This window comes from Hypomesus nipponensis, chromosome 26, assembly GCF_054491055.1.
Source record: "Hypomesus nipponensis isolate SF chromosome 26, ASM5449105v1, whole genome shotgun sequence".
Taxonomy (NCBI): domain Eukaryota; kingdom Metazoa; phylum Chordata; class Actinopteri; order Osmeriformes; family Osmeridae; genus Hypomesus; species Hypomesus nipponensis.
Window position 1 is genome coordinate 182737 of NC_140386.1, and position 25052 is coordinate 207788.

Below are 25052 nucleotides of genomic sequence, written 5' to 3' on the forward strand. Positions count from 1 at the left end.
ATCAAACAGGTAAAAAGAAAACAATTATATACTTTGTCAACATCATCTTCTCATATTTTTGGTCCGGTTTTGAGTTACTTCCTTTCTAAATGCACTGGATTCTTCTGTTGACTTTCTTTAATGTATGACTTTATTTACTGTAATACTTAAAAAGGTTAAGTCTTCTTTTCTATGTCAGTCCATAGATGTTGATTTGGGCTCATAGTATGTGGTTCAAAAGCAATCTCGGACAGGCCTGTGCCGATATGTGGAAGTGAGTGTCACCTTTTGAACGTAGCAAGCAAAGCCAGTGATAAGCTCTGAACTAAATCTTTGTTGGATAAACTGTTGCGCTACGCTGTTATTAGGCTACCTTAAATTCCTGCCGTCTATTACTATTACCAATTATGCCATATCAATTTAAGTCAATTTGTGGTAGAGGCAGTTTAAATGTTTGATGGACGAATGTCGCTGGTAGTTTCCCATGATTACAATTTTCAAACATGTAGGCAGCTTATATGAATGGACAGTATAAGCTATGGTTTATATGAATGACCCATACTGTGCATCATAAAATGTATCTAGTTGGTATTATCATTGATTTCCACGTCTAAATGTATGTTATTAACAGTAGGCTACCCTCATCAATATTCAGTTTCTGTGTACAGTTGTTATGGTTTTGACAAGAACCATGACGCATCAATAACTGTGATGTCACAATGTCTTAATTTTCCATGATGTCATTCCATTCTGAAGTACTAAAGTAAAAGCTTCTTTTCGTCCTCTTCACAACAGCACCAGCATTGTAGAAAACCGTATCTGCAATAATTATCAGTAAACTGTATGGAAGTTATTTAGATATCTTTTTATAGACATTTTGATTGCCAATGTCATTCTTTAGGTAAATGACTGTTTCACCAAAATGGACAGTGAAGATGAACATGATGAGATTCAGGTAATATTACACAGTAGGAATTGATTTAAATCTGCTATTGCTGAATACTTAATATGTTAAAGATTAAGTAACCAATGCTTATTCAAAATGTAATGTGTCTGTAAAGAAAAGAAAAAGGCTCAGAAGTCATTATTTGAGTGACATTTTGGAGACGATTATTCAGTGTTAATAGTTTCAAATGTTGAATTCAGGAGGAGAACACGAAAATGCGTGTGCTAGTTTGTGAGCTGGAGAACATTCTCAGTGAAATGCAAGCATACGAACGTCGTTTGTCAGAGCTGTTTGACGGAAAGGTATGAATGACAACAGCATTCGTTTCTGTCCTTAGCCTCTCTCATGACACTGAGCAGATTTAGTTTGGTGACTAAAATATCTTTCAATTGGATTCTTCAATTTCAATTCTGGTCAATTGGATCTCCTTATCTCTTTCTCTCTCCGTGAAGATCACAGTGGAGGGTCTGGACACGTTCCTCCAAAAGATCCGGTCTGCGGCAGCTCAGGATGTGAGGACATGCCTCTCTCCGGCCTTGAAAGGCCTTCCTATTATGGCAACAGGGAGCATGAAGAGCACTTCCACATCATCGTGTGGACAAACTGAACCAGAGTCTTTAGCCCTGGCCATGCCTGACTTCACCATGGGAGCTGAGGTCCTGGTCCCAGGCATGATGACCTGTTCCCTGAAGCACCTGCTGGAGAAGCCCGGAGAGATGGTCCAGCAGTCTCTGGCTAAGTTAACCACACAACTCAGTAACCTGGGCCTTGTCTCTGTTGTGGGAAAGAAGGCTGTGGCAGCCACTTGTGAAATCTATAATCTAGTCATGAGAGTGGTTTCCATCTTCCTGTCCCATTGTGGCACCTGCTCCAGGCACTTGTTGATCTCAGTTACAGGCATGATTGCACGGGACAACATGGCCGCTGTGCTTCGGTGCTTCACGGAAACAGCCAAGACCTTCAACCAAAGGGGCTTCAACAGCACCGTCTTCCAGTTGAAGCCTGTGGTCCAGGCGGTGGTGACCTATCTGGGAAAGATATACCAAAGCAAAATGGCTGCTGCCTTCAAGTACCAGCTACCCCTGGCTGATGATTATTCCTCGGAGCTTGAGGAGTTTTGTGGGAAGATCGAGGCACCCATCATTGTTGAGGAAGTCCCCAGTGAGCTCCTGGAGAAGGTGGTGGACTCAGGGCAGAAAAGATATCTGGCTGACCTCTCTTACTGTCACGGGCCTATCCTGGCCAAACAGATGGTATGAACCTAGACATATCTAAAGTTATTTTACCGGCCTTGTCATGTTCAATGTTCATATTGCAACATGTTTTATGTTTACGTTGTTTTTTTAAGAATGAAGAGCTTGCTGCAGCTGGATACATCATTTATTATGATGATCCTGATGAACTCCTGGAGAAGACAGAGAAGAAGTCGGTGGAAAAGGGATCCCTGGCTGCTGTCTCTGAACGTCTTTCCCTGGCCTTACTGCCTCCTGGTGCCATACAACTTGTGGCAACTGGACACATCGCTGATGTCCGTGCTGAAAAAGCTCTGGTGAAGGCTGAATCCAAGGAGTGGGTTATGGACGGCCTGAAAACTGCAGCTTGCAAAGTTGTGGAGGACCTCATAGCAGCAGCCAATAAAGCGGTTGGCATTGACACTCCCCTTAATACTGAGGTGAGAAATAATTACCTCAACATGGCAGAGTCAACCTTCCCATTTTATGTTGGGTTTGTAGTGTTTTTCGTTGAACAGCTATATTTAACTGGTTTCCTACAACTTTTTACAGATCTCTCAGACCGAGAAGTTTGCCCTCATCACTGGCAAGGCTAAGTCTCAGTTTACTACTGAAGATGTTCCTGATGAACTCCTGGAGAAGACAGAGAAGAAGTTGGTGGAAAAGGGATCCCCGGCTGCTGTGTCTGAACGTCTTTCCCTGGCCTTACTGCCTCCCGAAGCCATACAGCTTGTGGCAACTGGACACGGTGCTGAAAAAGCCTTCATGAAGGCTGAAGCCAAGGAGCTGGTGATGGCTGGCCTGAAGACTGCAGCTTCCAAAGTTGTGGAGGACCTCATAGCAGCTGCAGTAGAGATGGTTCACATGACCACTCCCCTGGATACCCAGGTCTGGCATCATTCATCAAAGCTTACTTTGCTGTTCAGACAACAGTACATATAACTTAAGTCTTTACACTGATTTGCTGTTTACAGATCTCTCAGACACGGAAGGTAGCCCTCATCAATGGGAAGTCTGAGATTGCTGCTGAGGATGTTCTAAATGAACTCCTGGAGAAGGTTGTGAAAGAGTCGAAGAAGAAGAGATCCCTGGCCCTGATGTCTGTCTCTGACTGCCCCCCCTTGGCCACTCAGCTTCCTCAGGTAAGAGACAATATGGGTTAAGATTTTCTAAGGTTTGTGCACCTTGCTCTTTTTTACGAAACGCCATTTTCACCTTTTGATGTTTTTACACATGTTCATTTCTGTGTCTCTGTCTTCAGCTCACCGATCTTGTTCCTGAGCAGTGCAGTGGAGAGGCTGCAAAGTGTGCTGGTGAGTTATTCAAAGCTTCACGATGGCCTCCTTTTGGCCTCCATTACCTTAGTTTGAAATGCATGAAACGAATTCAGTGATGTATGCTGTTTTTATTCAGCAGATGAAGACAGACAGATGAAGAAGAAGAATGAGAAGAAGAAGAAGAAGGGAATCCGTGCATTCTTCAGAGGGCTTTGGAAGAGGATGATATGTTCCTCTGGAATTCCAAAGGATGACTGAGGCCCTGTCACCTAGGAGTGTCTGTGCCCCTACAAGCAACACACAAAGTATATTGTGAATCCAAAATAAAACAGTTATTGGCATTTCCAAGAAGTTGTGATCCATGCAGAGATGTATACACAGGTCAAAAAGTACTGGGGCTAAATGTGTAGCGGGCTCCAGGATTGTAAATGAATCTTGCATCATGAACATAGTCTATAGTATAATTCAACTTTTATTTTATCCTCAACATATGAAATCTCCATGTCTGGTATAAATCAAATCGGTCTGTGCACAGTGTAAATGAAAACTTGTCATTTGTTTTTATATACATGCATTGTGCTGAAATTTAACATTCAATCTACTTTCATGTTTTCTTTATTCAGTGAAATACATTGGTGTATAGCTGCCTATCTATGTTACAGCCTGAAAGGGGGAGATATCAATGAAGACTCTTGGACACGATGCATCCCTTCTGGCAGCTGCATTGAGAATCTGTATTATTTTCTAAATGATTTACATAGTTACAAAAGTTCTTTACATTCCAAAGTCAACTTGCTAATCTAATGTTCTTATTCTCTTCCTGTAATCTTTTACAGGTAAATAAACAAAAATTGTCATTTCTTACTCTTTTCTTAAACAGGTCAAATCAAATGTGACAGTATTTATAAAGACGATCTATTTGTCAATAAACAAGTTAAATTATAAAACATATGTACTGGGGACAACCACAGAGATATTGCATAACATTACCAGTCATTTGTCTCCTCTATTCCTTGTTACCAACTATGGTTAATTCAGAAATGAACACACAACCACAAGTCATTCATAAAAACATGTACACATTGTCAATATTAACCATACACATTGATAACCTTATACTCCGTATGTCTTACTGAGCTAAACGCTATCAAAATGCGTACAACGCGTGTTATCCTCATGCCGCTTTGTACAGAGTATAGCTAGGTGCGTTACTGTCTCAGCTGGTCACATGGTCTGTCCACACTGAGGAAGTCACATGGTCTGTCCACATCACTGAGGAAGTCACATGGTCTGTTCACATCAATGAGGAAGTCACATGGTCTGTCCACGGTGAGGAAGTCACATGGTCTGTCCACATCACCGAGGAAAGGTGCGTTCGACATGGACTGACTTTGTGCAGCGCTGCAGCCGGCGGCTGACTTGAAACAGTAAATTCTGGTTAGACTTTTTGTCCGACTTGAGACGGCGCCGAGGATAGGTCACTATGACGTCGCCATCAAAGTACTGTGAGATCGATTCGAGAACTGAGCGCACTTTCTCAAGAGCAACTGCACGGGTTCTAATGACGACACAGCTATTTCATGATTGGCCAGACTCACGCACGACAACTTTGACGAGTGTTTTGTAATTATTCTGACACCTTCAGTTTTGCCAATGCTCAAATCCGGACCAAAGAGTTTAATTGAATACAAAATTTACGGAAGAAAGGGTTTTACCCCGCCTCTTCACTAACGGAAAGACTACGTTTAATTATAAATAAAGTAAAGTAAGCAAAAAGCGTTTATTCGGCCGTGACTGACGTCAACGCAGCAAACCACGAGAAGCTGAAATGTCAGACTTAACAGAGACGTTTTCAACTCCTCCCCGACTGCAAGCGGCTACTCTCGCCGGTTGTTTCATGCAGCCGCAGTCCATGTCGAATGCACTTAATGTCACATGGTCTGTCCACGGTGAGGAAGTCACATGGTCCGTCCACATCACTGAGGAAGTCACATGGTCCGTCCACATCACTGAGGAAGTCACATGGTCCGTCCACATCACTGAGGAAGTGACATGGTCCGTCCGCATCACTGAGGAAGTCACATGGTCCGTCCACATCACTGAGGAAGTCACATGGTCTGTCCACATCACTGAGGAAGTCACATGGTCTGTCGTCACTGAGGCTGTTGTGAAGAAGGGACACCAGCGCCTCTTCTTCTCGAGACGGCAGAGGAAATTTGGAATGAACCATCACATCCTCACGCTGTTCTTCACCAGCACTGTGGAGAACCTCCTGACTGGCTGCATCGCTCTCTGGTACGGCAACAGCACTGCCCTCAACTGCATATATGTGTTGTGTATTTTATTGTACCTGTGTATTGTCTATACATATTGTAATTTGTTAGGTGTATATATCGTAGGTCATTTGTTTGGTGTGTATTGTATATTGTAGATGTGTAGATTGCGTTGTGTGTATAAAAGATCATGTTGTTATAATTGTTATATATTGCTTATTTGCCTGTACCTGCGCCCACGACTTTCAGCCTCTGTTGCAGTCCTGTATGGTTGAGTGACAATAAAAGGGTGTGATTTGATTTTGATATGATTAAAGGCGCCTCCCTATGGAAATAAAAACCGAGTAACTGCTTCTTTTCAATCATCTGTTTAATTTATCAGGGATAAACAGGCATTTTGTAAAACATTGTGATCCACAGTCGTTTTGTTTGCGGTTATATGGTTTGACTGGAGTTTTACATTTGTGCAATTTAGCAGACGCTTTTATCCAAAGCGACTACCAAGAGAGTTTTTAATCATACAGGTAAAAAGAAAACAATTATATACTTTGTCAACATCATCTTCTCATATTTTTGGTCCGGTTTTGAGTTACTTCCTTTCTAAATGCACTGGATTCTTCTGTTGACTTTCTTTAATGTATGACTTTATTTACTGTAATACTTAAAAAGGTTAAGTCTTCTTTTCTATGTCAGTCCATAGATGTTGATTTGGGCTCATAGTATGTGGTTCAAAAGCAATCTCGGACAGGCCTGTGCCGATATGTGGAAGTGAGTGTCACCTTTTGAACGTAGCAAGCAAAGCCAGTGATAAGCTCTGAACTAAATCTTTGTTGGATAAACTGTTGCGCTACGCTGTTATTAGGCTACCTTAAATTCCTGCCGTCTATTACTATTACCAATTATGCCATATCAATTTAAGTCAATTTGTGGTAGAGGCAGTTTAAATGTTTGATGGACGAATGTCGCTGGTAGTTTCCCATGATTACAATTTTCAAACATGTAGGCAGCTTATATGAATGGACAGTATAAGCTATGGTTTATATGAATGACCCATACTGTGCATCATAAAATGTATCTAGTTGGTATTATCATTGATTTCCACGTCTAAATGTATGTTATTAACAGTAGGCTACCCTCATCAATATTCAGTTTCTGTGTACAGTTGTTATGGTTTTGACAAGAACCATGACGCATCAATAACTGTGATGTCACAATGTCTTAATTTTCCATGATGTCATTCCATTCTGAAGTACTAAAGTAAAAGCTTCTTTTCGTCCTCTTCACAACAGCACCAGCATTGTAGAAAACCGTATCTGCAATAATTATCAGTAAACTGTATGGAAGTTATTTAGATATCTTTTTATAGACATTTTGATTGCCAATGTCATTCTTTAGGTAAATGACTGTTTCACCAAAATGGACAGTGAAGATGAACATGATGAGATTCAGGTAATATTACACAGTAGGAATTGATTTAAATCTGCTATTGCTGAATACTTAATATGTTAAAGATTAAGTAACCAATGCTTATTCAAAATGTAATGTGTCTGTAAAGAAAAGAAAAAGGCTCAGAAGTCATTATTTGAGTGACATTTTGGAGACGATTATTCAGTGTTAATAGTTTCAAATGTTGAATTCAGGAGGAGAACACGAAAATGCGTGTGCTAGTTTGTGAGCTGGAGAACATTCTCAGTGAAATGCAAGCATACGAACGTCGTTTGTCAGAGCTGTTTGACGGAAAGGTATGAATGACAACAGCATTCGTTTCTGTCCTTAGCCTCTCTCATGACACTGAGCAGATTTAGTTTGGTGACTAAAATATCTTTCAATTGGATTCTTCAATTTCAATTCTGGTCAATTGGATCTCCTTATCTCTTTCTCTCTCCGTGAAGATCACAGTGGAGGGTCTGGACACGTTCCTCCAAAAGATCCGGTCTGCGGCAGCTCAGGATGTGAGGACATGCCTCTCTCCGGCCTTGAAAGGCCTTCCTATTATGGCAACAGGGAGCATGAAGAGCACTTCCACATCATCGTGTGGACAAACTGAACCAGAGTCTTTAGCCCTGGCCATGCCCGACTTCACCATGGGAGCTGAGGTCCTGGTCCCAGGCATGATGACCTGTTCCCTGAAGCACCTGCTGGAGAAGCCCGGAGAGATGGTCCAGCAGTCTCTGGCTAAGTTAACCACACAACTCAGTAACCTGGGCCTTGTCTCTGTTGTGGGAAAGAAGGCTGTGGCAGCCACTTGTGAAATCTATAATCTAGTCATGAGAGTGGTTTCCATCTTCCTGTCCCATTGTGGCACCTGCTCCAGGCACTTGTTGATCTCAGTTACAGGCATGATTGCACGGGACAACATGGCCGCTGTGCTTCGGTGCTTCACGGAAACAGCCAAGACCTTCAACCAAAGGGGCTTCAACAGCACCGTCTTCCAGTTGAAGCCTGTGGTCCAGGCGGTGGTGACCTATCTGGGAAAGATATACCAAAGCAAAATGGCTGCTGCCTTCAAGTACCAGCTACCCCTGGCTGATGATTATTCCTCGGAGCTTGAGGAGTTTTGTGGGAAGATCGAGGCACCCATCATTGTTGAGGAAGTCCCCAGTGAGCTCCTGGAGAAGGTGGTGGACTCAGGGCAGAAAAGATATCTGGCTGACCTCTCTTACTGTCACGGGCCTATCCTGGCCAAACAGATGGTATGAACCTAGACATATCTAAAGTTATTTTACCGGCCTTGTCATGTTCAATGTTCATATTGCAACATGTTTTATGTTTACGTTGTTTTTTTAAGAATGAAGAGCTTGCTGCAGCTGGATACATCATTTATTATGATGATCCTGATGAACTCCTGGAGAAGACAGAGAAGAAGTCGGTGGAAAAGGGATCCCTGGCTGCTGTCTCTGAACGTCTTTCCCTGGCCTTACTGCCTCCTGGTGCCATACAACTTGTGGCAACTGGACACATCGCTGATGTCCGTGCTGAAAAAGCTCTGGTGAAGGCTGAATCCAAGGAGTGGGTTATGGACGGCCTGAAAACTGCAGCTTGCAAAGTTGTGGAGGACCTCATAGCAGCAGCCAATAAAGCGGTTGGCATTGACACTCCCCTTAATACTGAGGTGAGAAATAATTACCTCAACATGGCACAGTCAACCTTCCCATTTTATGTTGGGTTTGTAGTGTTTTTCGTTGAACAGCTATATTTAACTGGTTTCCTACAACTTTTTACAGATCTCTCAGACCGAGAAGGTTGCCCTCATCACTGGCAAGGCTAAGTCTCAGTTTACTACTGAAGATGTTCCTGATGAACTCCTGGAGAAGACAGAGAAGAAGTTGGTGGAAAAGGGATCCCCGGCTGCTGTGTCTGAACGTCTTTCCCTGGCCTTACTGCCTCCCGAAGCCATACAGCTTGTGGCAACTGGACACGGTGCTGAAAAAGCCTTCATGAAGGCTGAAGCCAAGGAGCTGGTGATGGCTGGCCTGAAGACTGCAGCTTCCAAAGTTGTGGAGGACCTCATAGCAGCTGCAGTAGAGATGGTTCACATGACCACTCCCCTGGATACCCAGGTCTGGCATCATTCATCAAAGCTTACTTTGCTGTTCAGACAACAGTACATATAACTTAAGTCTTTACACTGATTTGCTGTTTACAGATCTCTCAGGCACGGAAGGTAGCCCTCATCAATGGGAAGTCTGAGATTGCTGCTGAGGATGTTCTAAATGAACTCCTGGAGAAGGTTGTGAAAGAGTCGAAGAAGAAGAGATCCCTGGCCCTGATGTCTGTCTCTGACTGCCCCCCCTTGGCCACTCAGCTTCCTCAGGTAAGAGACAATATGGGTTAAGATTTTCTAAGGTTTGTGCACCTTGCTCTTTTTTACGAAACGCCATTTTCACCTTTTGATGTTTTTACACATGTTCATTTCTGTGTCTCTGTCTTCAGCTCACCGATCTTGTTCCTGAGCAGTGCAGTGGAGAGGCTGCAAAGTGTGCTGGTGAGTTATTCAAAGCTTCACGATGGCCTCCTTTTGGCCTCCATTACCTTAGTTTGAAATGCATGAAACGAATTCAGTGATGTATGCTGTTTTTATTCAGCAGATGAAGACAGACAGATGAAGAAGAAGAATGAGAAGAAGAAGAAGAAGGGAATCCGTGCATTCTTCAGAGGGCTTTGGAAGAGGATGATATGTTCCTCTGGAATTCCAAAGGATGACTGAGGCCCTGTCACCTAGGAGTGTCTGTGCCCCTACAAGCAACACACAAAGTATATTGTGAATCCAAAATAAAACAGTTATTGGCATTTCCAAGAAGTTGTGATCCATGCAGAGATGTATACACAGGTCAAAAAGTACTGGGGCTAAATGTGTAGCGGGCTCCAGGATTGTAAATGAATCTTGCATCATGAACATAGTCTATAGTATAATTCAACTTTTATTTTATCCTCAACATATGAAATCTCCATGTCTGGTATAAATCAAATCGGTCTGTGCACAGTGTAAATGAAAACTTGTCATTTGTTTTTATATACATGCATTGTGCTGAAATTTAACATTCAATCTACTTTCATGTTTTCTTTATTCAGTGAAATACATTGGTGTATAGCTGCCTATCTATGTTACAGCCTGAAAGGGGGAGATATCAATGAAGACTCTTGGACACGATGCATCCCTTCTGGCAGCTGCATTGAGAATCTGTATTATTTTCTAAATGATTTACATAGTTACAAAAGTTCTTTACATTCCAAAGTCAACTTGCTAATCTAATGTTCTTATTCTCTTCCTGTAATCTTTTACAGGTAAATAAACAAAAATTGTCATTTCTTACTCTTTTCTTAAACAGGTCAAATCAAATGTGACAGTATTTATAAAGACGATCTATTTGTCAATAAACAAGTTAAATTATAAAACATATGTACTGGGGACAACCACAGAGATATTGCATAACATTACCAGTCATTTGTCTCCTCTATTCCTTGTTACCAACTATGGTTAATTCAGAAATGAACACACAACCACAAGTCATTCATAAAAACATGTACACATTGTCAATATTAACCATACACATTGATAACCTTATACTCCGTATGTCTTACTGAGCTAAACGCTATCAAAATGCGTACAACGCGTGTTATCCTCATGCCGCTTTGTACAGAGTATAGCTTGGTGCGTTACCGTCTCAGCTGGTCACATGGTCTGTCCACACTGAGGAAGTCACATGGTCTGTCCACATCACTGAGGAAGTCACATGGTCTGTTCACATCAATGAGGAAGTCACATGGTCTGTCCACGGTGAGGAAGTCACATGGTCTGTCCACATCACCGAGGAAAGGTGCGTTCGACATGGACTGACTTGTGCAGCCGGCGGCTGACTTGAAACAGTAAATTCTGGTTAGACTTTTTGTCCGACTTGAGACGGCGCCGAGGATAGGTCACTATGACGTCGTTTATAAGCGTTTATTCGGCCGTGACTGACGTCAACGCAGCAAACCACGAGAAGCTGAAATGTCAGACTTAACAGAGACGTTTTCAACTCCTCCCCGACTGCAAGCGGCTACTCTCGCCGGTTGTTTCATGCAGCCGCAGTCCATGTCGAATGCACTTAATGTCACATGGTCTGTCCACGGTGAGGAAGTCACATGGTCCGTCCACATCACTGAGGAAGTCACATGGTCCGTCCACATCACTGAGGAAGTGACATGGTCCGTCCACATCACTGAGGAAGTGACATGGTCCGTCCGCATCACTGAGGAAGTCACATGGTCCGTCCACATCACTGAGGAAGTCACATGGTCTGTCCACATCACTGAGGAAGTCACATGGTCTGTCGTCACTGAGGCTGTTGTGAAGAAGGGACACCAGCGCCTCTTCTTCTCGAGACGGCAGAGGAAATTTGGAATGAACCATCACATCCTCACGCTGTTCTTCACCAGCACTGTGGAGAACCTCCTGACTGGCTGCATCGCTGTCTGGTACGGCAACAGCACTGCCCTCAACTGCATATATGTGTTGTGTATTTTATTGTACCTGTGTATTGTCTATACATATTGTAATTTGTTAGGTGTATATATCGTAGGTCATTTGTTAGGTGTGTATTGTATATTGTAGATGTGTAGATTGCGTTGTGTGTATAAAATATCATGTTGTTATAATTGTTATATATTGCTTATTTGCCTGTATTTCCTGCATTTCTATGTTGGATGTCAATCATGTGCCTGGTGAGCTAGCTAGACTATGCAGCTAGCACAGAAGAAAGTTATGTAATGCGACGAAACTGAATCAAAGTACAAAATACACACCATTGACGCCGACAACCTCAGCAACCTTGCGCCAGGCATCATTTAAAAAAAAATGATGTTCGATTCTCTGTAATCGAACATAGACGTATTATACAATACTGGGTATGAAGACACATACGATGAGTTGCTCTTCCATCTTGAAATTGTTAAACCTAGAAATGTTTACCATTACCAACAGTTGCTACGTTACAAGAAACAAGAAACCAACCCGATTGGCCAACGCCATCGTTTTCACGCTCCTCATTTAAATAAAGTTGAGAAAATCCAACTTTTGACGCCCCGCTTGCCTTCCCACAATGCAATATGCGAGTGTCGACGCCCAGCTTGCCTTCCCACAATGCCCTACGCGAGCGTCAATGCCTGGTTTCATTGAAAATGAATTGGAAGACGACGCCCCGCTATGCCTGCCCGGCTGCAGTGTGAACCTACTGTTACAGTAGCTTGTTTCAAAGGGGGTTCCTTGTTTCAATTATGAAATATGAGTAGGCTAAATGCTTGAAATATCACTAGAAGGGAAAACGGACCCACCTGCAACTGAAGCAAGCAAGCACACCCTACAATTTCCCCAGAAATTGAACCCTCTCTAGTTGTGGATATGTTTATGAAGGTTTGCATTCTATAATTACTCATTTTTACAATAGGGAATAGTGGGAACACTGGGTAATAAGACTTGCAAATACGCAACTTTACTAAAACAACATTTCCCTCTTCTCCCAATCAACCTGAAATATGTCCTATGAACACTGTATCATTGAACAACCCACTCAAAAAGGGATCTATCTCTAGAATATATAATTACCTTTCGCAGATAAATTGTACAACTACACTTGACCATATAAAGGATGCTTGGAGTGAAGACCTAGGAATAAACATCACAGACGACCAATGGATCGAAGCTCAAGAACGGGTCTACTCCTTTTCAGTTTGTCCACTCCTCTTCAGTTCGGTCTACTGCAGTTTAAAATCCTGCACCGATTGCACCTTTCCAAACAAAGACTGTTCAGGATGTTTCCGGGAGTGGACACCTCTTGCGATCGTTGTGGATATGCTCCTGCTTCATTGTCACATATATTTTGGAACTGTCCCTGCATCACCCTTTATTGGTCTAAAATAATTGAGACTTTGTCAGCAATTTTTTAAGTTAGACTCCCAGCAGATCCAGTATTGTCATTATTTGGTGTTATACCTGCAGATATACATTTGAACAGCTCACATATTAATGTATTGTGTTTTGTAATGTTAGTAGCCAGACGTCTCATTTGACTAAACTGGAAAAACAAAATTCCTCCTACTCATCAAAACCTTCCTAGAGATGTTATGAAACATTTATAATTGGAGAAAATTAAATATTATTTAAGGAATGAAGAACAAACATTTTACTCGATTTGGCAACCTTTAATTGATTATTATAACAAGTACATTTGGTCGGTCCTCCTAATACCTGTTTGGATATATTTGTACTTAACACTTCAAGTGTGTGCAGGATTTATTTTTATTTTATATATATATATATTTTTTGTTGTTGTTATTATTATTATTATTATTTTTTTTTACGTTTTCTGTTTACATGCATACATAGACAAATTGTTTATCCGTAATTGATTTGTATAAAACTGTTGTAAAATTGTAAGAAGAAAAAAGAAGAAAAAAAAGATGCTGTACGTGTGAAATGAGTCTTGAAACCATGTGCAAAGCGCAAAAACTTTGGCGCACTGAGATGTGGAGTTAAAGCCGATTTAGGGTTCTCCTTCTTCCAAAAACGGACACATGGGAACGCCCTCGACCTAACTACGTCACAGCGACCTATCTACGTCAGATCACAGACGGTTGCATTCTGTTACTCAGCTGGTAAGATGCAAAGACAACAGTAATTAACACATAAAACACTCAGGGCCTCAAGTACGTATATTTGCAAACATTGCGTTATTAGCGCCATGGCCAACCCGCAGATTGCGCACGCTGTGATACTTCAGCATAAGTCATATTCACGAAACCTGCAGTTCATTGGGTAATCAGCGCCTTTCTCCGCCCACTATACTGTAAATTGCGAGCATTTAAACGCACAATTGAATGGGCCTCCTCTCTTTCTGTCATGGATCAGCCACCAAAGTCATAACAGCGAAAACCAAAGATTTAGTGTCAACGAAATTGATGTGCTTGTTCAAGGCCAGAATTCCACGTCGACACAAAAAAAATGCAATCTGGACCAAAATTACAAATTTGAGCAACTGTAATATTGCATGGCTGCTTAATCGTAATGATTTCGTGTTCACTCAACTCAAAAAGTGTGATCCATGTGGCAAAAATCCTTTGGCCTATGTCTTCGTCTTGCTCCGGTTACTGCTGCCATTTCACCAGGAGGCATATGCGCATCCTGGTTTACGCTTGCCTTTAACAGGCGGAGAATTTTCACTGCAAAATAGAGGTGCACTTTCACAGGCGGTTTTTGTACATACCGTGGAACAGGGGAGTCGTTAAACCCTATACACTGGGGCACATCCCCCAGTATAATTCTGCTGTGCCCCAGTAAAATCCAGTAGAATATAAAGCTTAAGTTTTAACAATTTACTTCATTAGTCAGTGCTTTAATTTTGATTGATAATCCCGGAAGAAATCAACACAGTATCCCAATCAACGCTTGTAAAAGTGTTTAACCGAAAACACAAACCTATATGCATGCAGAATTCCATGTCAGCGCGCTCTAACACAAATATCCGTTCAGGCAAAATCCTGCACTATTTTGGAATTCCCGCCGGACGCATTTCCGAGACCTAAAACATGGGTCCGGCAGGAATTCCAAAATGAGAGGACATGGTCACCCTAACTTACCGGGTATGTCACATGACCTGCTTTCTGGAATACCCCCCAGGTGCCGGACACAGCACAGGTCAGAATTGAGGTAGGCTAAGAAAACTTTACAAAACTAGATTGTTTCTGAATGATAGGCATACCGATCATCTTATTTTGACTAAAACATAAAAACAATTACATGAAGCTCAAAAAAACAGTATTTGCGCTCAAATGAATGCAAAAATGTTTACCGCGCTTGCATTAGCTATTGATGTCCCTGCCAAAGCTGATATCAAACTTGTGTCCCTGAACTGTTGTGAACTGTTAAGCAAGGGGATTTTCTATAACCTAGTAGTGCATTGTGCGCAGCAAGCGTGAAATAAAAAAAACGGATGTGAATTAGGGGCCCCCAGTATAGTTTTATGTCTAACAATGCCTTTGCCGCGGAATACATAATTAGGCGCAATTTACGCATCCCCTCCCATCTCTTTATGGGAAACTCCCACTTTCCCCCTGACCCTCCCGGGAATGCATATGCTTGACACGGATAGCGCAATTTGCCATTTTCAGTTCCCGCGACAGGCAGTCTGTGCTTTTATCTCAGTGCGGCAAGTTTGTACATACCTCGCCATGCTTTTACGCTCACGTTTCGAAAACAAATATGCTTGAAGTGGGCGCAAAAGCGTTAGTACATGAGGCCTAAATTTGGATGGGTAGTTAATGACACATTCTTCTGTGGTATGATGACCTTAAAACTCATTTTCAATTACACTTTACACCATCTTTAACTTAATCATGTATCTTGAACCAAAGCAGTGATTGTTTGTGTAATAGTCAAAGCTTGCTGAAATCTGTCTCTAATAAAGAAGATGAAGATTGAATGAAGATTATAATTAGATTTTTACTGTCATCCATCCATCATCAGATTAATTCTGTGCAGGCCTCAACCTCAGTAGGGTAAAGGTAATAACTACTCATTGAGAGATTGTGTTTTTAAACTGAGTTTAACAACTTTGAATATAAATAATTTGGCATGGACTCAGTCATCCTCACTAACTTTTACAGATGCACTAGAGAGCATACTGACTGGTTGCATCAGTGTGGTATGGGATCTGCACAGACAGGGACCACAAGGTCCCACGTAGTGTGGTCAGGTCTGCTGGGTTTATCATTGGCAGGAAGCTCCCAGCCCTAGAGGACACCTACCACACACGATGCCTCAGGAAAGCTGTCAGGATTCTAAGAGACTGTTACCACCCATCCTTCAGTCTTTTTATCCCGTTGCCTTCTGGCAGGCGATACCAAAGCATTTGGTCTCACACACGCAGACTGGACAATAGTTTCTTTCCAAGGGCCATCGGGCTCCGGAATGAACATTGATATGGATATTGATACACTGTCACGCTCACACTAGTGATTTAAGATACTGGTTGCACAATTAGCAAGATTGCACTAAGTGTACGCTACTTGTCTCTAGGTTAGTATAGGTTATAAGGTTAGTATAGGATATTATGTGTACTATAGGTTTAGTATACTCTATTGCTTATTATTTTGTATATTTAGGTTTATTGTATTATATTATATTATTATTATTATAGCTTGTCATAGGTGTAAACTTATTCTGAGTACTTATGTGTCATGTTATGCCACATAAGTTGCTTTGCATTGTCTTGTCCTAGGAATTTTAGTGCCCAGTCTGACCCTCTGTTGGTCTATGTACCTGACAATAAAATACTTGAACTTTAAATACTTTTAGCGCAAAACACAGCCTCTTGGGGCTTAATTTTACAATGGCATGGAACGCGATATAGCTAATCACAATCAAGGATGGGAACAACCAGTTTTAGAACATGAGGTGACAACCAGTGTTGGGTGTAATGTGTTACTAGTTAACGTGTTACAGTAGTCAGACTACTTTTGTTAGACAATGAGTAACTTAATGCGTTACTTATTTAATCGAATGAATCCGTTCCTTGTTCAAACAAGTAACGTGTTACTTACTTTAGTCTTTTGGTCGCGAGCCCTCAGGATGTAGCTAAAAGTCTAGGAAAGTTGAGTCTACTTTTCACTAGGTACCTACAAAAACGTCTTAATCTGCTAGGCAAGTGGGTTTCCCTTCGTTCTTTTACCCGGAGTCATGGAGCCAACCAGCTAAATAGTTATTTAAGACTTGCATGTACAGGCCTACGTAATGTCACATTAAATAATGTATTGAACTCAAGCTTGTGTGATGCGTCGCTGTATTGGTCTGTGGTTTAGGTTTAGGATTATATTACAGTAAGTCAAATAGTCTGGTTCAGTACATAAGTGAACACCATTTTGCTACCATATACCTAGCTATAGCTAGCTTCGTTTTGCTCCTAGATTAAAACCTAGCAGAGGATGTCTTAGAAATAAGACTTTTGTTAATGTAACGCAAAATTAATTTAACGCCTTACTCTCTACAGCTAGTAACTAATTACGTAACTAGTTACTTTACAAGGAATGTAACTAAATTTAGTAACTGTAATTAGTTACTTTAAAAAGTAACATTACCCAACACTGGTGACAACACAACAGCATTGGTTCACACCACCAACATCAGCCGAGAACACAACAGCATTAGCCGAGAACACCGCAGCATTAGCCGAGAACACCGCAGCATTAGCCGAGAACACCGAAGCTGGTGGTAGAAATATAATAAAATATAAATAATGCAGGGTTTTCATGAACTTACTTGCTTCGGAGACACTGAAAATGAATGGGGTTCAACGGTGGAAAATACAATGTTTGGAAATATAGGTCGCGTTACTTCCGCATTCCTCGATAACAATGGGAGTCTATGGAGGTGTCGCAACTCTCTTTTTCTATCGATCAGAATCGAGTATTCACCCAGACATTCACACAGATATAATGACTTAAAATATTTGTCATTGAATCGTTCATTCAGGAGATTCGTTCCAAAATGCTGTTTTGTCCATGAAACAAAGGAAGTATTTGAGTGAGTAATTAAATCATTCAACCATGTTTTTTTTTATAATTCAGATTAATTAAACATTTTAAATATACTTAAGCAATTAACATAAATTGTTATTTTGTTTAGTTGTTTGTTCAGAATCGTGATCTCTCTTTTATGCTCAATTTATGCAGAATCGTGTAGCTCTAATTCATAGCTTGTGTATGTATCATTTTGTTCTATTTAAAGTAATGTATAGAAAGTAGGGCCTGAAAATGACGGGAAGGGACATTGCAGCCTTTTATTGCCCCAGTAAATAAAAAACTGAGAGAGAGATGAGGAGCTGGAAGAGGGAGAGCCAAAGCCGTTTGTATGATTTTAATGTAAAGCAAAATTAAAGTATTTCATGTTTAAATATAATTTGTTTCCGTTTTTTAATGTGCCCCTCTGATTAAACACAGCCCCCCCCCCAGGCCTCCCAGGTAAAATGTGTCTAGAACCGCCACTGTGCAGGGGTGCCCATTATCCGGTGATATACAGACACCTACTAAGTAGTTGCAGCAAAACTGTCTGTTCACCCTTCTAAACTATTGCGCTGGCTACATTGTATATGAGCCTGTACAAAGTGTACAGGAGTAAGTAAGAATAACAACAGAGACAGAGTCAAATACTCTATTTACAATTGAAGATTTTACCAAGCATGTAATTACAACAATGAGTGACTTCAATATTTCTTTTAACCTATTTGGAAAATACGGGCATTATCCCTTACATATAGTCTTAATGAGGAAAATCCCCCTCCATAATACTTTTTCTCAATGTTTTTCCATACTTTATTGAGGGTCAGTCACCTTTTCAACGAGCCCGCCCTGTGTACTCACTCAATATCTCTCTACGGTCAGTTTGACCTGTCTCCTCAGTTTCCCTCTGCTCCCCTGAGGAACACACTCTCTCACTATGAGCAAACCCAGACACATGGCCTTCACCTGTATGGGATCCAGCTGCTAACCCTTGGCAACACTATCTCTATTCCCTGGGATTCTGCTGACTTTCCATAACATTTCTTACTGGGAAACGGCAACACCTAACAGCCCCACAGATAATGCTGCGTCACCCTCGGCCCCCCTTACGATATCCTTCACTCTAACCTCTAACCTGAACCATCAATGAACTTTTGGCCACCACAGACCTTACTGAGACTAGCTCAGGGCATGTTTCTGCTGCACAGATAACACAGCCCAAACCTAGGCTTTTCTCCCTCACCACTGAGTGTCTCACATGCCCTATAATCAATAAACCACGACAGACCCCCCCTTTGATGGTTATTTACCATCATACAATACAAAAATTTATTATAGTTGATTGATAAAAAATAACAATCATCTGCTCTATGCACACTGATGTGGCAAGAAAAAAGCCTGCATGCTTGAATCATAGACTGTATATAAACATGGACGGCATGACAGCTCCCCAAAAGTGAAAAAAAAGCATCTCAATCGCCCCGTGGTGGCTAGCTGCAGTATATGTCATACGTCCCGTCCCCTCCATGTTAGCAGATGCTTCCGAAATGCACTATTTATTTTTTTCCAAAGATGGTTTCTGTCATTTTTGGGTGGTTCTTATTACTCTGATGTCTGTTCAACTACTCATTTTCTGTCAGTTTGTTTTTAATTAGTTATTTGATTATATAAAATCGGGCGGGCCAGTGTATGGGTGGGCCCTCGACACCGCGGCTCCATCACCTGATCACTACTGCTCAGACTCTGGCTTCAAATTACATCACCAGCGCAAGATGGCAACAACCGTATCATAACATTTTGGAAGTGGAGATGCATCTTCCATCTTTATACAGACTACAGTCTATGGTTTGAATTCACAAATTCTGTCACACCCGCGCACGGGCGCCAGCCCTCTAGAGGGGGACATTCACCCTAGAGCACCTAGCACCAACCTTCTTCTACACTGGGCTCCACACCTGCGGTGATCAACACTTCCTATTTAAGCACTGGGTGTCCTTCCCTCTTCACTCTGTCATGAAGTTTGTTTGTGTAAGTACGCCTTCTTGGTTTTGGATGTTACCTTTGTTTCTGGATTACTTTTTGTTGGACTGAACCATCCTCCTGTGGAGCACCCCTTTGTTAACCTTTTTTTGAATAAATCATTTTTGTTGCACCTGATCCGCTCTCTGCATGTGTGCCTGAAAACCCCGGCCTGACAGCATGACAGAGTCAAACCAAGGCACAGCAGAGCTGCAGGAGGTCAGGGACGCTATAACTCAGCTGGGCGCTATCGTCAACGCCTATGCACCGCGACTGAGTCGTTTGGAGCTGGCAATGCAGCAACTGAACACTACGGTACAGGGGCTGTGTGCACAACCTCCTCCTGATCCGCCAACCTCAGGTCCTAGCAGTGTGGCTGGGCCCAGCCCCCACGCTGCCCCTGCTCTGCCTCCCATCTCTCCCACAATTACCATCCCTTTATCCGCCCCCCAACTATTCTCGGGGGAACCTAGAGCCTGCAGGGGCTTTATGCTTCAGTGCTCCCAGATCTTTCTCCACCAAGAACGTCTCTTCCCCACCGAGCCAGCGAAGGTGGGCTACATTATCTCCCGACTCTCGGGACCAGCCCTGGAGTGGGCAACCGCTGTCATGGATTGCCAGCTGCCCGAGGGAAATGACAGTCAGCTGTTCCTGCGTCGCCTCGGGCTGATGTTTGACACAGAGCGCACCGAGAACCAGGCAGCACAACGAGTCCTTGCCATCAACCAGGGGACCCAATCCGTAGCCCAGTACGCCGTAGAGTTCCGCACCGTGGCAATACGGAGTGGCTGGGGGGACCAAGCCCTGCGTTCGGCCTTTTACCGCGGGCTACAGGAGGCTGTGAAGGACGAGATGGTCAACCGCGACTGGGGACAATCGCTTGACGAATTGATCACTTTAGCAACCCACCTCGATGCTCGCATTCAGGAACGTCGCCGTGACCGCCGTGATGCCCGGGCACCCATGACAACCCTCCAGCCGAGGCCAGCCACACCCATCCCCACTCCAGCACCGACCCGGTCACCGGAAGAACCCATGGAACTTGGCCGCCTCCGGCTGAGTCGCGAAGAACGCAGCCGCCGTCTCCAAGGAGGCCTGTGCATGTACTGTGGGTCATCCGGGCACCAGGTACAACACTGCCCAGACCTACCGGGGAAAGGCAGCACTCGTCAGGGGACCCAGGGCCTCTGATGAGTGGTAGCGCTAAGACCCCTGGACCCGCCAACCGTCTCTCCATCCCCATATGCCTCCGTCACATCGGCAAGAGAAATCCCATTGTCTCCCTCACTGCTCTGGTGGACTCCGGCGCGGCAGTCAACCTGATGGACATCACCCTGGCGAAACAACTGGGGATTCCAACCACCCCGGTGGCCATTCCTCAGGCGGTCCAGGCATTGGATGGTCGCCCTTTGGGCTCTGGACATCTGGAGCGGGTGACGGTCCCTCTCATCATGTCCTCTCATCACGACCACCAAGAGTCCATCCGGTTCTGGCTCACCACAACCCCGCAGGACCCTGTGGTGCTGGGTTACCCCTGGCTCGCCATCCACGAACCTCAGTTTGCGTGGGCTGTTGGTTCGCTACTCCACTGGGGCCCCGCTTGCGCCACTGCGGGTCACCTCCCAGCTCACACACTGACAACGCCCTGTGTTTCCCGCGTCACCACTGCGGAGGAAAACCCCAGATCCTCGTTTCCCACCACCGGGTCTCCTGTTCGATCGGCGGACGCCTCTCCAAGCGTCAACATCCTGGCCCCTCCAGACAGAACAGACCTGAGCACGGTCCCGGCCTGCTACCACGATCTGGAGGAGGTCTTCAGCAAGGAGAGGGCCACCACTCTCCCTCCTCATCGGCCGTACGACTGCGCCATCGACCTCCTGCCTGGTACCTCTCCTCCTAGGGGGCGTCTCTACTCCCTTTCTGTCACAGAGAGCCAGGCAATGAAGGACTACATCGAAGATGCGCTGCGCCTTGGGCTACTTCGGCCATCTACGTCTCCGGCTGCAGCACCTTTCTTCTTCGTTGGGAAGAAGGACGGCGGACTGAGGCCGTGCATCGATTACCGGGGACTTAACAACATTACCCGGAAAAACAAGTACCCTTTGCCCCTCATGTCTACCGCCTTCGAGCGCCTACAGGGGGCCACGGTCTTTACTAAACTCGACCTCAGGAATGCATATCACCTGGTTCGCATGCGGGCCGGAGATGAGTGGAAGACCGCCTTTATCACACCCAGCGGACACTATGAATACCTAGTGATGCCGTTTGGGTTGTCAAACAGCCCTGCGGTTTTCCAAAACCTCATCAACGATGTGCTGCGTGAATTCTTGGAGGTGTGCGTGTTTGTTTACTTGGATGACATACTCATCTTCTCCAAGTCACTCCAGGAACATGTCGGCCACGTCCGGGCCGTCCTGAAGACGCTTCTACAGAACAAGCTATTCTGCAAGGCGGAAAAGTGCACGTTCCACTCGGCTTCGACCACCTTCTTAGGGTTCGTAGTCGGCCCCCATGGGCTCTCTATGGACTCAGAAAAAGTAAAGGCCATCATGGATTGGCCGATACCCACCTCTATCAAGCAGGTCCAGGGGTTCCTGGGATTTGCCAATTTCTATCGGCGGTTCATACGGAATTACAGTGCCCGGGCGTCCCCTATCATCACTCTGCTTCGGGGAGGGCCCCGCCGGTTGTTGTGGACGGAGGCTGCTCAGCAGGCCTTCGAGGACCTCAAGCAAAGGTTCTGCACAGCACCGATCCTCACTCTCCCAGACCCTGCCCTGCCTTTTGTGGTGGAGGTAGATGCTTCGGACTCGGGGGTAGGGGGTGTGCTGTCGCAGCGTGCAGCAGTGGACGGCAAGCTCCACCCATGTGCCTTCTTCTCCCGAACTCTCTCCCCGGCGGAGAGAAACTACGACGTGGGTAACAGGGAACTGCTAGCCATAAAACTAGCGCTGGAGGAATGGCGTCACTGGCTCGAGGGCGCAGCCAACCCCTTCCTCATATACACCGATCATAGGAACCTGGAGTACATCGGGGGGTCCAAACGACTGAACCCCAGACAGGCCCGCTGGGCCCTTTTCTTCAGTCGTTTCGACTTTGTGGTCACCTACCGCCCAGGTTCCAAGAACGGTAAGGCGGATGCCCTTTCACGCCTCCACACGACTGGGGCCGAGCCGGCAACGCCTGAACCCATCATTCCTTCCTCCAAGGTTGTGGCTGCCGTACGCTGTCATCTGGAGGAGGAGATTCGACGGGCACAGGGACCGTCACCGGCTCCCTCCGGGACTCCTCAGGGCCTTATGTTTGTGCCTCCCTCCTGTCGCACGAAGGCCTTGGAGTGGGCACACGCCTCCCGATTGGCCGGCCATCCAGGGGTCCGACGCACCCTGGAATTACTCCGGAGACGGTTCTGGTGGCCGAAACTCCGCCAGGACGTGACGGGGTACGTGGCAGCTTGCACGGTGTGCATGGCGGCTAAACCAGATAACCGCAGACCTGCAGGACTCTTACAACCCCTTCCGGTCCCACATCGCCCCTGGACCCATATCTCCCTTGACTTCGTTACGGGACTTCCCCCTTCACAAGGGAACACTGCAATCCTTGTGGTGGTGGATCGCTTTTCCAAGGCCGCCCGCTTCATTGCCCTGACCAAACTCCCCACGGCCAAACAGACAGCGGAGATCTTGGTGAGAGAGGTGGTGCGCTACCACGGACCCCCAAAAGATCTCGTCAGCGACCGGGGTCCCCAGTTCGTGGCGCGATTCTGGAAGGCCTTCTGGGGCACCTTGGGGGCTTCGGTTAGCCTGACCTCGGGCTACCACCCCCAGTCCAACGGGCAGACTGAGCGTGTCAATCAGGCGCTGGAAATCTACCTCCGGTGCTACACCTCCAAAGACCCCACCAAGTGGAGTCAGAACCTCCTGTGGGCCGAGGTTGCTCACAACCAACAGTGGAGCGCGGCCACGGCCGCCTCCCCCTTCGAAATCATGTGGGGATATCCCCCTCATTTGTTCCCCTCCTCCCCTGTGGATGGGGATGTGCCCGCGGCTCGCAGCTCGGTGGCTCGCCTCCGCCACCGCTGGCAGCAGGCTCGTCGGGCCCTGCTCCAGTCTCAGAGACAGATGAAGCAGCGGGCAGACCGGCGACGACGGCCGGGTTCAACCCTGACGACTGGCCAGCGAGTCTGGCTGTCCACAAAGGGCCTGGCCCTGAAGGGGGAGACCCGGAAATTGGCCCCCCGGTACATCGGACCGTTCCGGATCCTCCGGAAGATATCCAGGACGGCCTTCCATCTGGAGCTCCCACGCTCTATGCGGGTTCACCCCGTCTTCCACCGGTCCGTACTGCGCCCGACCACCTCCTCCCCTCTGTGTCCTGCGCTCCCGGCCCCGCCCCCTCCTAAATTCATTGCCGGGGGTCTCACCTACACCGTTCAACGGATTATGGATGTACGCAAGGTCGGGAGGGCCACGCAGTACTTGGTGGACTGGAAGGGGTATGGTCCGGAGGAGCGCAGCTGGGTCCCCGCCAAGAACATTGTGGACAAGTCCCTCATCCAACATTTTTGGGCCTCTTCCCCTGGGCCGTCTGGAGCCGCCCCTCGGAGGGGGGGTCCTGTCACACCCGCGCACGGGCGCCAGCCCTCTAGAGGGGGACATTCACCCTAGAGCACCTAGCACCAACCTTCTTCTACACTGGGCTCCACACCTGCGGTGATCAACACTTCCTATTTAAGCACTGGGTGTCCTTCCCTCTTCACTCTGTCATGAAGTTTGTTTGTGTAAGTACGCCTTCTTGGTTTTGGATGTTACCTTTGTTTCTGGATTACTTTTTGTTGGACTGAACCATCCTCCTGTGGAGCACCCCTTTGTTAACCTTTTTTTGAATAAATCATTTTTGTTGCACCTGATCCGCTCTCTGCATGTGTGCCTGAAAACCCCGGCCTGACAAATTCGGATCTCAAACACTCTTGTTTGTGCATTTGTAGTGGCGTGAACTTCTACTTGCTCTGTAGTATCTATACAAAGTAAGCCTTTTTGTGTGATATTGGGTTTTTAAACCCCCAAAAAGTTGTTGCTTAGGTTTCAATCACGCTGTAAATCTGTCTTTGTATCATATGATCTTAGCTAAGGATACTGTAAATGCACATTTCTGTTCATGAACAAATGACTAAAATGCACTATAGAAATAGCAGTACAAGATACATAGCAAAAGATATAGTTAAAACAGTTATCAGTTTATGGCTTGTCTGATTTCACATTCTAGCATAAACTGTTTAAACTTTTTAAATCACAAC

General features: G+C 45.0%; 2 protein-coding genes across 4 annotated transcripts; both read left to right on the forward strand.

Moving 5' to 3' along the window:
- The first annotated feature begins 40 nt into the window (after positions 1-40).
- Positions 41-4412, forward strand: LOC146220913 (uncharacterized). Of its 2 annotated transcripts, none has more exons than XM_084692864.1 (8): positions 41-934; positions 1126-1227; positions 1378-2178; positions 2274-2597; positions 2710-3045; positions 3132-3299; positions 3419-3470; positions 3571-4412. In XM_084692864.1, the coding sequence occupies exons 1-8, from the start codon at positions 902-904 to the stop codon at positions 3690-3692; spliced, it is 1938 nt and encodes a 645-aa protein (XP_084548990.1). In that variant the 5' UTR covers positions 41-901; the 3' UTR covers positions 3693-4412. The 2 variants fall into 2 exon arrangements, with proteins under 2 accessions (XP_084548990.1, XP_084548991.1); XM_084692865.1 differs by having other exon boundaries at positions 3574-4412.
- A 1450-nt stretch (positions 4413-5862) lies between these two features.
- LOC146220914 (uncharacterized) lies at positions 5863-10613 on the forward strand. Of its 2 annotated transcripts, none has more exons than XM_084692340.1 (8): positions 5863-7156; positions 7348-7449; positions 7600-8400; positions 8496-8819; positions 8932-9267; positions 9354-9521; positions 9641-9692; positions 9796-10613. In XM_084692340.1, exons 1-8 carry the CDS (start codon positions 7124-7126, stop codon positions 9912-9914), a joined length of 1935 nt encoding a protein of 644 aa, XP_084548466.1. In that variant the 5' UTR covers positions 5863-7123; the 3' UTR covers positions 9915-10613. The 2 variants fall into 2 exon arrangements, with proteins under 2 accessions (XP_084548466.1, XP_084548465.1); XM_084692339.1 differs by having other exon boundaries at positions 5864-7156; positions 9793-10613.
- Positions 10614-25052: the final 14439 nt, after the last annotated feature.

Coding starts and splice junctions, on each gene's coding strand:
- LOC146220913 (XM_084692864.1), top strand. CDS start 902: ATGGACAGTGAAGATGAACATGATGAGATTCAG. Junction 935..1,125: donor ATGAACATGATGAGATTCAG/GTAATATTACAC, acceptor TGTTGAATTCAG/GAGGAGAACACGAAAATGCG. Junction 3,300..3,418: donor TGGCCACTCAGCTTCCTCAG/GTAAGAGACAAT, acceptor CTCTGTCTTCAG/CTCACCGATCTTGTTCCTGA.
- LOC146220914 (XM_084692339.1), top strand. CDS start 7,124: ATGGACAGTGAAGATGAACATGATGAGATTCAG. Junction 8,401..8,495: donor CTATCCTGGCCAAACAGATG/GTATGAACCTAG, acceptor TGTTTTTTTAAG/AATGAAGAGCTTGCTGCAGC. Junction 9,693..9,792: donor AGAGGCTGCAAAGTGTGCTG/GTGAGTTATTCA, acceptor GTTTTTATTCAG/CAGATGAAGACAGACAGATG.